The sequence below is a fragment of the Protopterus annectens genome, chromosome 17.part0, assembly GCF_019279795.1.
Source record: "Protopterus annectens isolate FY-2018-M chromosome 17.part0, PAN1.0, whole genome shotgun sequence".
Taxonomy (NCBI): domain Eukaryota; kingdom Metazoa; phylum Chordata; order Ceratodontiformes; family Protopteridae; genus Protopterus; species Protopterus annectens.
The window spans coordinates 706,251,111-706,264,186 of NC_056751.1; the positions used below are offsets into that span (position 1 = coordinate 706,251,111).

The 13,076-nt window shown below is 43.4% G+C and overlaps 1 protein-coding gene across 1 annotated transcript in view; it reads right to left on the reverse strand.

Annotated features, from left to right (window-relative positions):
* Positions 1-565: 565 nt before the first annotated feature.
* TOMM40L (translocase of outer mitochondrial membrane 40 like) overlaps positions 566-13,076 on the reverse strand; it is a 152,623-nt gene continuing 140,112 nt past the window's right edge. Inside the window, exon 8 of the mRNA XM_044059127.1 lies at positions 566-749. Coding sequence (XP_043915062.1) covers positions 610-749 — 140 coding nt within the window. The 3' untranslated portion in view covers positions 566-609. The remainder of the gene's footprint in view (positions 750-13,076) is intronic.

The window sequence follows — 13,076 nt, forward strand, 5'->3', positions numbered from 1 at the left end:
ATAGGGAACACATTTAAATACAGACTCAGCATACAGACTCAGCAGTGAACGTCTGTGAATGTTGTCTATCTAAAAGTAAAAAGCTATGTCCCCTTTATAAGTATCCTGTGTTCCTGCAAGCCAGTTTAACTTGTTTCCTCTCTACAAAAGGTGGTCTTTCTCTTACAACCGACCTGCTGATGTCAGAGTTGCAGGCTTATGGTACTGTCCTCTATGGGCAGATAAGCACTTCTCTGACAGGCTGTGGAAGGATCACTTATTTCGTACTTCATTCAAACAAACATATACAAGTAGGACTCCTGGCCCAGACACATATGAAGCTTCTTTCTCCATTTTTCAGCATCAACAAATTTCTGAATTTCTCCTACCAGCCTGGAAGAAGAAATAATAAATCTGTTCAATATGATATCACAGCAGGTGGTACATGAAATTAAAAAATAAATTCCCCATTAGGGCACCGTCAGGGAAAATAAAACTAACAGTGATGAATACACTAACTCAGCTCTCCAATTTTCCCTTAAATCAGCTTGTAAAAAATCCAGAAAAAGATGCTCGAAGCTCAGTATCTGGTTCTTCAGTTTTTCTTTATTATTTTGGGATGCTTGTGTCTCATCCCACAGTGATGTTAAAGCCACAATGAAACTTGTTTTTCCAGTGATTCAGGAATGCCCCGAGTGCCAAGGTTAGTGGCAGAGGGGGCAGCTTCTTTTCCAGGACTCCACCAACAATCCAGTTGCTGTCGACTGAGCCTGCAAGTAATTCGGGGGGGGTGTAGAAGGAAAAAAAAAACACCATTACTGCAAGAACTAAGCACAGAACAATTAAATAAGGCTGCTAAAAAGGATCTACACATTTCAATATTATACACAAAATTAAGAACATTAAAAAAGTTACACAGAAACAAATGTTTATTATATGAAGATGAGATTACACTGACATTTTCTACCAGCAAGTAGTAAATACAATTGAAAAAAAAAATCAGTAAAAAGTCCGTTAAATCAACTACTGCAATATGTAACAGGTAGAAAAAGTCAATACAGCAGGTTTTTTTTTCTTTTTCACGAGCTTGCAGACAAAACCTGGTAATTTTAAAGCAGTCTGTATTTTATTACCTCTACAGTAAGTTAAGATAATGAACAATCCAAAAGCTAAGAAGTTAAAGGAACTTTGTTCAACTAAGATCCTAGCTTTTTACTCAGCAGATGTGAAATCCTGTGACAGCTGACAATGAAATAAGTGATGGGTTAAGCCAAAGGCCAAAATACTTGAAATGCTTAAATAGTCTGAAACATCTCTCTCAACCGCTTAGCTCTAGAAATCTGGCCAAAACCTAAAATAATGACAAAGGACCAAAAATAGGGACAGATTTTAAATATTGCTCAGATAAACTTAAAAGTTGATGTAATTACAGGGTTTGTGTTAGCATTTTTTGTAGGATATGAAGTCTGAAACTCAAATGTTCTCCATTTAATGACTTCAATCATTGGTGATTTGCTGGAAAAGAACACATTTTATGATGAACAAGCCAAAAATATAAGGCAAATCTGAACATTCTGCAAAACTCTGGGCAGTTGAGAGGTATGGGGTCTTACTAAAAGAAGAATCCCACTCAGATCTAGAATTGTAGGCACTGAAAAGTGACAAACAGTCCAAGTTTTTCTGAAACTTACACAGCCTTCCTTTGTTCAAACTATTAACTTAATATATTAAACCACAATAACTGGCAAACTGTCAGATAAAATTTATTCCATCATACTTCTACCATCTTGACCGAACTGTCCTTAAGGAAGTAAAACAATACATTCAAAGAGTTTAAACACAAAATTAACCAAGAAAATTCACCTAATAATTAAACATTGAATTAACTAACATAGTTTAAATAACTTAATAACTTGCATTCCAATTTCTGATTTAAGCCACAAAGCTTCAGGGTATAAAATTTCAAATGTATGCAGCACCTTTACATCGTAAACTTTCTAAAGAATTCCCCCTTTCCTTTTGTCACATCTTACTTGCTTCAAAACTGTGGACCTAAAAACCAGAATTATCACCCAAATGTACTTCATTAAAATGCTGTGCTAGCAGGCTATCACTCTTATTATTTAAATACTAAAGCCACCATATGGTAACAATCCATTCACTAATTACTCCACTAGATACATTCAGTACATCCCCTTTAAAATAACTACGGATGACATAATTATGTTCCTCCCCCTCAGGGAAAAAAAAAAAACAGGTTTATTCCTCAAAAGAACTGACAAAATGGGGTCTTGCCACAGAATGCCTTGATAGTTATTACTCACCTTAATCAATATAAAACTAAACACATTATATTCCTTCACGAAATGTGTGTGTTTATCATCCAGTTTCTTTTACCATCATTCCAGTGCACTTTTTTTCAGCTTTTGTAATCAATTCCCTTCTAGGTTTGCTACTACTCTTCCAACATGTTTGATCAATATTAGTTCTTTCACATCATCTACTAGCAAAGCAGTTCAAAATATTTCTGGCCTCATTCCGATAATCACCCCAATTACCATAGGTCCTATGTGCCCATTTTATAAAGCTTATAAACTTAATGCACGCCAGCCCTAAGTGTAGTTTTAATATTGCTGAAGGAGGGAGGTTCGAAATTAAAAAAGGCTAGATTATCTGCACAAAGAAATGCATTTAACTACAGATTACAAAATGCGCTAATCACAACATGAAGTAAGAGAGGATCAAAACAGACCTCCAGATTTACTATTCCTCTGTGCAGGACTAGCTTAGTCCTGCACGGAGGCGGATGTTTAGGAGCAGGATGGCAGCGCACCATTCATAGTAATGAGACGCGCTGCTTGAGATCCTAGTCGTATGCAGAGCGTGTAAGAGTGCAGGGGGCATGTGTGAGAGCAGAGCTCTCAGAATATACACACCCCCGCAATGAAGAACAGCAGAAAGGGGCAAGACATGAGAGAGACCACTCACAGGTGTCCGCATATCCCCACCAATAGCCCCCCTTGGGTACAACAGCAAAAGTATACATAAATGAAATGAACAAACACTTTTATTTTTTAAAAAAATCCCATTAAAGCTAACCGTAGGTATGTGTGTGTGCCCATCGCTTAGTTACAGTTAATGCAGCTTAAATGGCTGAAGAGAATAACAAGGAAGATATATGCAAATGAAGCAGCATAGCGATAGTGTAGTGGGCAGCGCATTCACCTTACGAGCAGGCATTCCTGGTTCGGGTCCCACTGCAACACATTCCATTTTCCATGGCAAAGCACGTTATGACCAATATTTTTGTTGCATAACCCACTAAATAACATATTTTTATGAAATGGGGTACTGCAGTAAATGCACATGTGAGGTGTCACTGTCATAATGAATAATAGTAAGCAGGTTTAAGCATCAATAAGTAGTAGTAAGCATATTTAAACAGTAGTAAGCGAGTTTAACCCTGTTTGCGTGGGAGTAAGCAATGCGCACACAGGTTAAGCAATTTTACAGTTTGTAGCAGTACAGTTCAATAGACATCTAAATCCAGTGAGACTGCATTGCAGAAAGGTGGAGCAGTTCCATAAATTCCCCAGAAAAGGTACAAGACAAAGTTGTAAGACTGAAACTGCCAGTTTTGCTATACCAACTTCACAAGTGACTACAGAAACTTTTCAACCTTCTACAGTAAAGCAGCTTGGCCATCTGCCTCTCTGTTGACTGGTAAGAAAATTATTCTGTGTTACATACAGTATGAATGCCATAGTGGTAATAATAATAACAGAATAAATGTATATACAGCATATTAGCAAATGTAAAACCTTATTAGGGCAAGTTAATAGTAAGGAATTATGCAAATGGATTGCAAGTTAACAGTAAGGCATTATGCAAATGGATTACTATATTTGACTGGTATCGGAAACAAAATCATGTGTGGTATAAAAAATTGTTTATTGTGTGTACAATGTCATAAAAATACAGTGCATGCCACTAATATGCTGACATTATATTCAAATGTTACACAGTTATGTTCTGTCACCAGATGTGAAAGATTTACTTCAGAATTGCAACAACAGTCAAATCAGTTACTGATAGAACCTCTAGTACATTTTGTTAGAAAAGAATGTAGTAAACTTCTAAAAGACAGACACAATGAGTTCAGGAAGCTTAGACAAGTTATACATACATCTTTTCAAAAGTGCTTAGGAGTTTCAGATTCAGCAGAACAGGCTCCTGAGACATATCAGGCAGACTATGAGGAAACTCTTCAACAGCAGTTGCAGGATAAAGGAAATAAATTAGCTGAACTGACAGAGACTGGGAACTTCCTGCATACACAGCTAATCTGTGCAAAAGAAATAAGAAGTTATGTACTCACCATAACGTTCCATCTGAGTAGGTATCTTCATTTGTCTGCAACCTTTGGGATACGGATCCGATCTCGGATCTGAGCCGGCAACTTCTATCACAGCATAGATCCGAGCTCCTAGCTCCTCCCTTTACCCATAATCCCCTACCAACCCTGACTGACCTCAGATCAAGTTTGCCCCATACCACAGCTAATACTATGTGCCAGAGGGAACTAATCTAAAAAACCCCAAGTAGGATCATTTTGGTCAGGGGGATGGTTGCAGACAAATGAAGATACCTACTCAGATGGAACGTTATGGTGAGTACAATAACTTCTTAATCTGAAGTAGGAACTTCATTTGTCAGCAACCTTTGCAACAGAGTCCCCAGCTACCAAAATCTTGGGGTGGCCTTCATGGAAGAATATTCCGGAGCACTGCAGAGCCAAAAGACGCCCTACCTCGGGAGACAATATCTACTTTGTAGTGGCTGATAAAGGTATGAGATGAAGCCCAAGTGGCTGCGGAACAAATGTCATCCAGGGAAACCCTAGCCTTGAAGGCAGCCGATGTAGCAATGGCCCTAGTAGAATGAGCACGGACTCCCTGAGGTGCAGGCCTTCCCGAGCTCTGATATGCTAAGAGAATACAACTAGATATCCATCGGGAGAGGGTAACTTTAGAAACCGACTTGCCGAAGTTGTTTTTGGCAAAGGAGACAAACAACTGATCGGATTGCCTATGACCAGTAGTTCGATGAATATAAAAACATAGTTGTCTGTGCACGTCTAAAGAGTGCAGCTTATACTCTCCTTTGTTTTGATAGTTGGGGAAGAATACTGGAAGATTAATAGATTGATTAATGTTAGCTTCCGAAGATACCTTAGGTAGAAAAGACGGATTGATCCTGAGGTGAACTCTGTCTGGGTGGAAGACCAAATACGGTGGTTTGACACAGAGAGCCTGGAGTTCCGAGACCCTCTTGGCTGAAGTTATTGCCACCAAAAGGCCGTTTCCAAGAGAGTTATTTAAGAGGAACAGTGGCCGCCGGCTCGAAAGGGGGGCTAGTCAAGGCCTGCAAAACTAGGGATAAATCCCATGGAGGTACCACCTCTTTGACTGGGGGCCTGAGGAGGAAGGTACCCTTAAGGAAGGTCTTACACAGCTTGGAAGTAATAAGCGGGCCTGACTCCTGCCCTACATGATAGTGTGAAATTGCTGCACGTTGTACCTTGACCGTGGAGGAACTAGCCCCCTGGTGAAAGAGAGAAGTTAGAAAATCTAGAACCGACGCTACCGGCGCCGTAAAGGGATCTAAATGACGGTGCTCTGCTCAAATGGAAAAACGTTTCCATTTACTCCGATAGACCCTTCTGGTGGAAGGCTTGTGAACTGCTACTAGAATGGCTTTGACTGGTGATGAGATTCCGGGAGTCCTTATCAGGAGTGGAACTGGAGCAACCAAGCCGTCAGCTTGAGGTTGGCCAGGTTTGGAGTCGGGAGACCCAGGGGGTGTGAAATGAGATCCGGGATGGGATCCAGAATCCAGGGCGGATGAATCAGGTGAGACCATAGGCAAGGGAACCACGTCTGACGAGGCCAGAATGGGGCAATGAGGATCATCTTGCTCCCCAACTGACTGGCTTTCTGCAATAGTTTCAACATCAGGGGCAGAGGCGGGTAAGCATAAAGCAGACCGGGAGGCCAAGCATGAACTAGAGAGTCTCTCGGGGACTCCCCCCGGAGGGGGGATCAGAGCGAAGTAATCGTTGCATTTGGTATTTGAGGGAGAGGCAAAAAGATCGCAACAAGGTTGCCCCCATCGGGCAAATACTTGATCTGCAACTAGAGGATTGAGAGAACATTCGTAAGGAGTCAGGATAGTACGACTGAGCCTGTCCGCTAAAATGTTAGACGATCCCGGAATGCGCGTTGCGATGAGAAACCGGTTGGTGGATATCGCCCATTCCCACACTCTCATGGCCTCGCTGCAGAGAGGGTAAGACCTGGTTCCCCCCTGTTTGTTGATGTACCAGACGACTGACATGTTGTCCGTCTGCACCGCAATCGTCCCCACCGGAAGAGGGTTGTGAAGTGCTTGCAACGTCAAAAGCACCGCCCTCATCTCTAGGACATTGATATGCAATGAGGTCTCTATGTCGTTCCACGTGCCTTGGACTGTTCTGCCCGAATAGTGCCCCCCCACCCCAGGCGAGAAGCGTCCGTGGTCACTGTGGCGACTGGCAGAGGCAGCGAGAAGGGGCGTACCGTGTGGAGATTGGGGGACTGGAGCCCGTGGTCACTGTGGCGACTGGCAGAGGCAGCGAGAAGGGGCGTACCGTGTGGAGATTGGGGGACTGGAGCCACCACACGAGTGAACTTTTGCAAACCCTGCTTAGGGGAATGGGATGAGACCGGGGATTGCGAGATAGTGACCATTGTACCTGGAGGGTCCACTGTATGACCCTCATTTAGCCGGGCCAATGGCAGCAGCGGAATTGCTGCCGCAATGGACCCTAGAGCCCTCAGGACCAGGTCCGTCGAAGGAGCTTGAAGTTGAAGGACGGCCTGCACGTGCAACCTCATGTTCTGAAGCCGATCTGGAGTCAAGAAAGCAAGCATCAGTCTGGAGTCCAACCTCGCCCCTATGAAATCCAATGCTTGTGTAGGAGCCAGGGAGGATTTGGCCATGTTGATGGTCAACCCTAAGAGTGGAGCCAGATTGAGGAAATAATCCCTGCATGAGCAAAGAAGATGCCTTGTTGGGGCGGTAAGGAGCCAGTCGTCTAAGTACGGAAAGACCTGAATTCCCTGGAGTCTCAGGTGGGCCGCTATAGCTGCCAAAACCTTGGTGAACACCCTGGAGGCCGAGGTGAGACCGAAGGGAAGGGCCCTGAACTGGAAATGGCTGGCTCCCAGCCGGAAGCGGAGAAACCTCCTGGAGCGTCTGTCTACGAGAATATGATAGTATGCATCCTTGAGGTCTATTGAGCACATCCAGTCATTCTCCCGCAGTAGTGGGAGAATAGATTGCAGTGTGACCATCCGGAACTTTACTTTTGGTACTGCCAGGTTCAAGAGGGAGAGGTCCAGGATGGGCCTCGCGTCCCCCATCTTTTTTGGCACCAGAAAGAACCTGGAGTAAAACCCTGATCCGAGCTGATCTGGGGGGACAGGCTGGATGGCTCTTTTTTGTAAGAGCTGATGAATTTCTGAAGCAGCCGCCTCCCTCTGATTGGGTGGTACATCGGGGGGGGGGCTTCTGATTCTGGGGGTTACAAGAAAGGGAATTTGGTAGCCTCTGGATATAACACGAAGCACCCAGCGATCCGTTGTTATGGACTCCCACATTGCTAGGTGCCTCGAAAAACTCCCCCCGACTGCCTCCAGAGTGGAGCAGCCGGGCAACCCCTCAGGGGTTCTGCGTAGGCCTCTCAGAAAAGGGCTCTCTGGACCCAAAATTCCTGGGACCCCCTCTGCCTCTAGGGCGGCGTCCTCCCTGTCCTCCTCTGCCACGACAGGACTGGTTGTCCGGAGCAGACTGGGATTGATGTGATTTCTGGAACCACATCGTCTTCTGACCCTTTTGGTTCTTGGCAAAGGACCTCTGGGGAGCAGAGAAGCGGACTCCGACGGCAGACAACGTCTTCCCGTCTTTCTCGCTCTGGACAAGGGTGTTGTGAACGGTTTTGCCAAACAATGCAGAACCATCAAAAGGGGCATTCGCAAATGACACCTTAAAGGGTTCCGAGAAGTCACAATGTCGGAGCGAGGCTTACCTCCTCATGACCAGCCCGACTCCACCTGCTCTAGCAGCTCCCTCAGTGGCGTGAGACAAAAGCCGCATAGAGGTGTTGGAAATAGAACGTAGGGTGGACATTCAGGAGGAGTGCAGTTGCTTGTCCCCTTCCGACATGGACCCTGGGGGGGGGGGGGCAGCGTATTCTTTGATTAGATCCCACTGCATCCGAATGACGTGTGCCATATAGTTCAGGGCCCTCATGGAGAATGTCGCTGAACTGAAGGTCTGCTTCCCAAGGGGGTCCATCGCGCGAGACTCCTTGCTCGGCGGATGAACTGTGATGCTCTCCTGAGCCAACTCTCTCTTGGTGGCTGCCGCCACCAACATAGCATCCACAGGGGGACCTCTTCTCCAATGGGTTCTCTCTGTCGGGGGAGTCAAGATTTTGTCCGGGCGCTTGGGAACAGGCTCTACAGTGTCCGGCTCCCTCCAAGCCCTAGTGGCTATAAGATCCACCAAGGGGTCGGGGGGAGGGGACACCCAAGAGGTAGATGGCCCTGCCTCGAAAGCCTCTAGGAATACGGACTCATCGGAGGAAGCCTTGGGGGCAGATCACCCCCCCCCCGATTCTGAGCATTTCCATGATGTCTCCAGAGGAGACATCCTTGGGGGGGGTGACCTTGGGGAGCCTTCCCCTTCATCCAAGTCCATATCTTCGGTGAGGGACTCACGGGAGACCACGTGCCTCCTCTTGCACTTCGACTTGTGAGGAACCTCCTCGGGGGGGCTGTCCGAGGAGTCCTCACCAGCAATATCATGTTCCAATGGAACACCTAGAGGCGCTGAAGCAGGCTGCCCCGAAGGCCGGGTGAGGGGAGCCAGGACCAGCTGAGAGGGAGTGCAGGGGGGAGCCGAAGCCAGGACCGGAGGCCTGGATGCACTCAACAGTGCCCTCTCCACCACCGCGAAAGCCGAGGGGGAGCCGCTCTCTGACGGATCCGAGATCCGACTCCCACTCGGATCTGAGGCGGGGATCGGACCCGGAGCCGAGACTATCGGATCCGAAGGACCCACGTGCTCCGACCGGGATGGGGCCGAAAGCACACCAACTCCCTCGGATCCGAAGCTCGGCCCACGGCTCCGACAAACTCGAGGGAACCATCGGAGCCGAAGTGCCTAGCACTGTCAGCTCTGACCCACCCCCAGATCCAACGCGGCTCGGATCCGAAAGCTCCGAACCTGGAAGGCGGGTCGGAGAAGGAGCGATAGGAGCAAAAAAGGGGGTTGAGCTCCCCCCCAGAGGGGGGGGGGCAAGAGCACTCCCATCTGCATCTGGGCCTGGATGAACCTCCTCATCATCCGGTCCATGTCTGCATCTGACATACTGAAGGTGGACCTCGAGAAGGCCACCGAGGTAGGCCTGGAGTGCCGCCTCGATGACCTCGACGGGGACCGGGTCACCTCCTCCTCGGGTCCCGGTGAGAAGCAAGGGGATCGGATCCGAGGAGGAGGCGAACCAGAAGCCCTGGAGGGAGAAGCCCGTTTGGCAGGCGGGGCTGAGGAGGAGCCCTCGGCCCGCCGCTTAAGGTGCTTCTCCCTCCGCTTCTCTTTCCTGGCCTCCCTCTCCTCCGGAGCCGCAGCGGGAGGTTGAGTCCCGGCCGGAGGGAGGGGGGCAGGAGTGGCCGCTAACGAGGACTGGGTAGCGGTCACAGAAGTACCGGAGGCCGGAGCCGGGTCTGGGGGTAAAAGGCCCACCAGAATCAGCTTCGACCTCCGGTCCTTAAGTGCCCTGGGGTTGAACGCAGCGCAAATCGCGCAACCCGAGGAGAGGTGTTCAACCCCAAGGCACCTAACGCACCGGGTGTGGCCATCAGCCGGTGAAAGCTTGTGACCACACTCGGTGCATTTCGAAAAAATGGCTTTAGGGGCCTCCGACATCACAAAGGAAACACACCCACTAGGCCCCTACACACTACACACACTGCGACCAGCGAGGGCAGGGAGGAGAAATAAAAGGTAAAAATTAAGCTAATTTAAGCTAAAAAGAGTGAAATTAGCACTAAGGGAAACCTAAACACACACACAGACACTCGCTCAAAAAGAGTATAAGAAAAAAAGTGAAAACTTTCTTTTCTCACAAAATCTGACCAAGAGCTCTGGAATCTAGCTGTTGCTTGAAGAGCGGCAAACTAGATCTGGGGTCAGTCAGGGTTGGTAGGGGATTATGGGTAAAGGGAGGAGCTAGGAGCTCGGATCTATGCTGTGATAGAAGTTGCCGGCTCGGATCCGTATCCCAAAGGTTGCTGACAAATGAAGTTCCTACTTCAGATTATATTTTATAATATGTTTATGTTTTGAAAATGTTTAAGCATACATGGTAGGACAGTAGGGACAAATCATTCTTAAATGTTTTATGTTCATTCAGTTAAAGCAAGACATTTATCAGTAATACAGTAAAATAAACCATATAACTGCTATTCTCATAGCATAGTCATAACGTGCTCAACAGTTTTAGTGTATAAAAATTAAATAAAAATAGTTACACAAAACAGTTATAGTGCATAAAATTAAATGAAAATAGTTAATAAGAGTAAAGATTTCAAGTCACAAGACTGACATACTTGTATAAAGATATACATATACAAGACAGACATGCATGTATGTTCTTTTCATCTAGAGTACATTTGTTTACAATGTACAAAAGCAAAAGGCAGACAACAGCAAATATAAATAATGTAAATATAAACATGTGTTAGCTAAGCTAATATCTGTTTTTTACAATTTTTATATAATTGTACAGTAACACCACACCAAACAGTTAAAGTTCTGAATTTTAAAAAGAAATAAAATCCATGTAAGCTAATTATAAAATAATGTCTATTTATGTAGTATAAATACATAGTTATGCAAATCACAATCTAAGGGAAAATGCCAAAAGAATTAACTATAGTTTATAGAGTATAAAATGTGAGCTCAGACCAATATAGACTAGATGAATAGTTACAGGAAATGCTGGAAAGATAAGATAAACAAGACTGATCGCCAGACAAGTAGCTTGAGTTTTTCTAAAGCATCATTGTTATTAAAACATACTTGTTAAAATGTTTACAGGCAACACTATTTGGTAATTATAATAAAGTCACAATTGTGCATAGATATCACTGATAATCTGTTTGCAAGTAAATGTTAAAAAGAAAAAAAGTCAGTTGCATCAAGTACAGCCAGCAAATGGGCTTTAGTATACATACAGTTTAAATAAATTGTGCAGGAGGGTGTAAATACCTACTAGAGGTAATAAACAGCAAAAGCTTTATAAAAATGATCAAATCAGACAGGGGTCTATAGTTTGGTAGCCTAGTGGAGCAGATGTGTGGCCAAAGTATTGGGCTGGTGTATGTTCTAAAGCAAATAAACAATACTGAAGTATACTACAAGGGGAGATGTACTTTGAGTTTTACACTGACTATATAAGCAGTACTGCCACAAGGGTCTGAAATAAAGCTACAGAAAAATTTAACAACAAGGGTCTGAAATAGAGCTATAGGAAACAGGTATTAGTGCATTAGAAACTGGTAAACAGATTAAATCTGAAAGTCCAATACATTTTATGCTAGTTATTATTGTATTGTTTAGTATTAAATTGTATTTGCAACATGTTAAACTGCAAAGCTATACACAAGATGATTTAAAACTGCTTTATTACAGCTATACAAGAGAAAGTAAAGATATGTAAAAAATTGAACAAAAGACTGGTCACTATTCAGTATTTTTAATATGTTTTTGGCAAAACAATGTTGGTATAAAAAAGCATGAATGCTTTTAAAATAACAGGACATATGCCTTTTGTGCTAGTTCCACTAGATATTTCTAAAGAGACAAACATTTTCCAAGATTTTGCTTAATTTTAATGTTATTAAATTTGGATTAGACTAAATGTACATTACAGTCTTTGTATGTACAAATGCAGAAGAATTCAGTACAAATGGAATTAATGTCTAGTAATGAATATGTGCAAAAAAAACATGTTTTTAAAAAAATGGGTCCAGGATAGCTACTAGATTAAAATGCATGAGTAGCAAACAGTCTGTGTAAATACATACTGTATAGGATACATTGTAATAAGTTCAAAAGTAATTTGTCAAGTTAATATCACTGGTTTTACCCCAGTTAGAGGAAAATTATATTAAAATATTGTACTCATACAGCTAATGGACTAGTATGTACATAGCATTCTTTAATGTATACATCACGTATATTTTTTTTAAATCCTCAAGTATTATCTAAGCCCAGTTCAGTATTTTACCAAGATGTTAATGAGCAGTTCAGAGACATGAACACAATGTTATGAGTAAAATGACATTGAAACTGTATATTTTCAGCAGTGTATAAATGCTTGCAGTAGCACATGGTTCTGGTCTCTTACAGTTAATTCAACAGTTGCAAAGAGTTAATAAAAGAGTTCTAAATCATAAATGAAATTCTGTGATTGCAAAAGAATAAATTAATCAAGTTAAAAAAATAAAACTAAAGCAGACACAGCTCATAACTGATAAAATATTTTTCACAGAATGGTCTGCAAAAGAAAAAGTTGTTAAATACATTCAGTTTTGGTAGTAATACACGTTTTCATTGTATTAAGTATGTAAAATTGCATTTTGACTTGTATCAAAAGAAGACTAAAGGTTTTGTTTCTTAATGTGTTTTCTACATAAAATGTTTTGAATAGGTTTAAAAAACAGAGGGAATTGTTAGATATTATGAATATAAAGCTGAAATTAATTCTGTTGTACATATACTGAAAGAAAAAGTTTGCTTGGATATATGTATAGAGTTTAAAATGTGCATTCATACTATATGTATAACAGACAGGCTTCTCTTCACAGCATCAAAAAGAAAATGCCTAACAAAACAATATTGGAAAACAAGCATTACATGATTTTCTCATGTTTGCAGAACAAATATCTATTAACAGACATCCTTTTTTATAAATTCAGCAATACGTGATG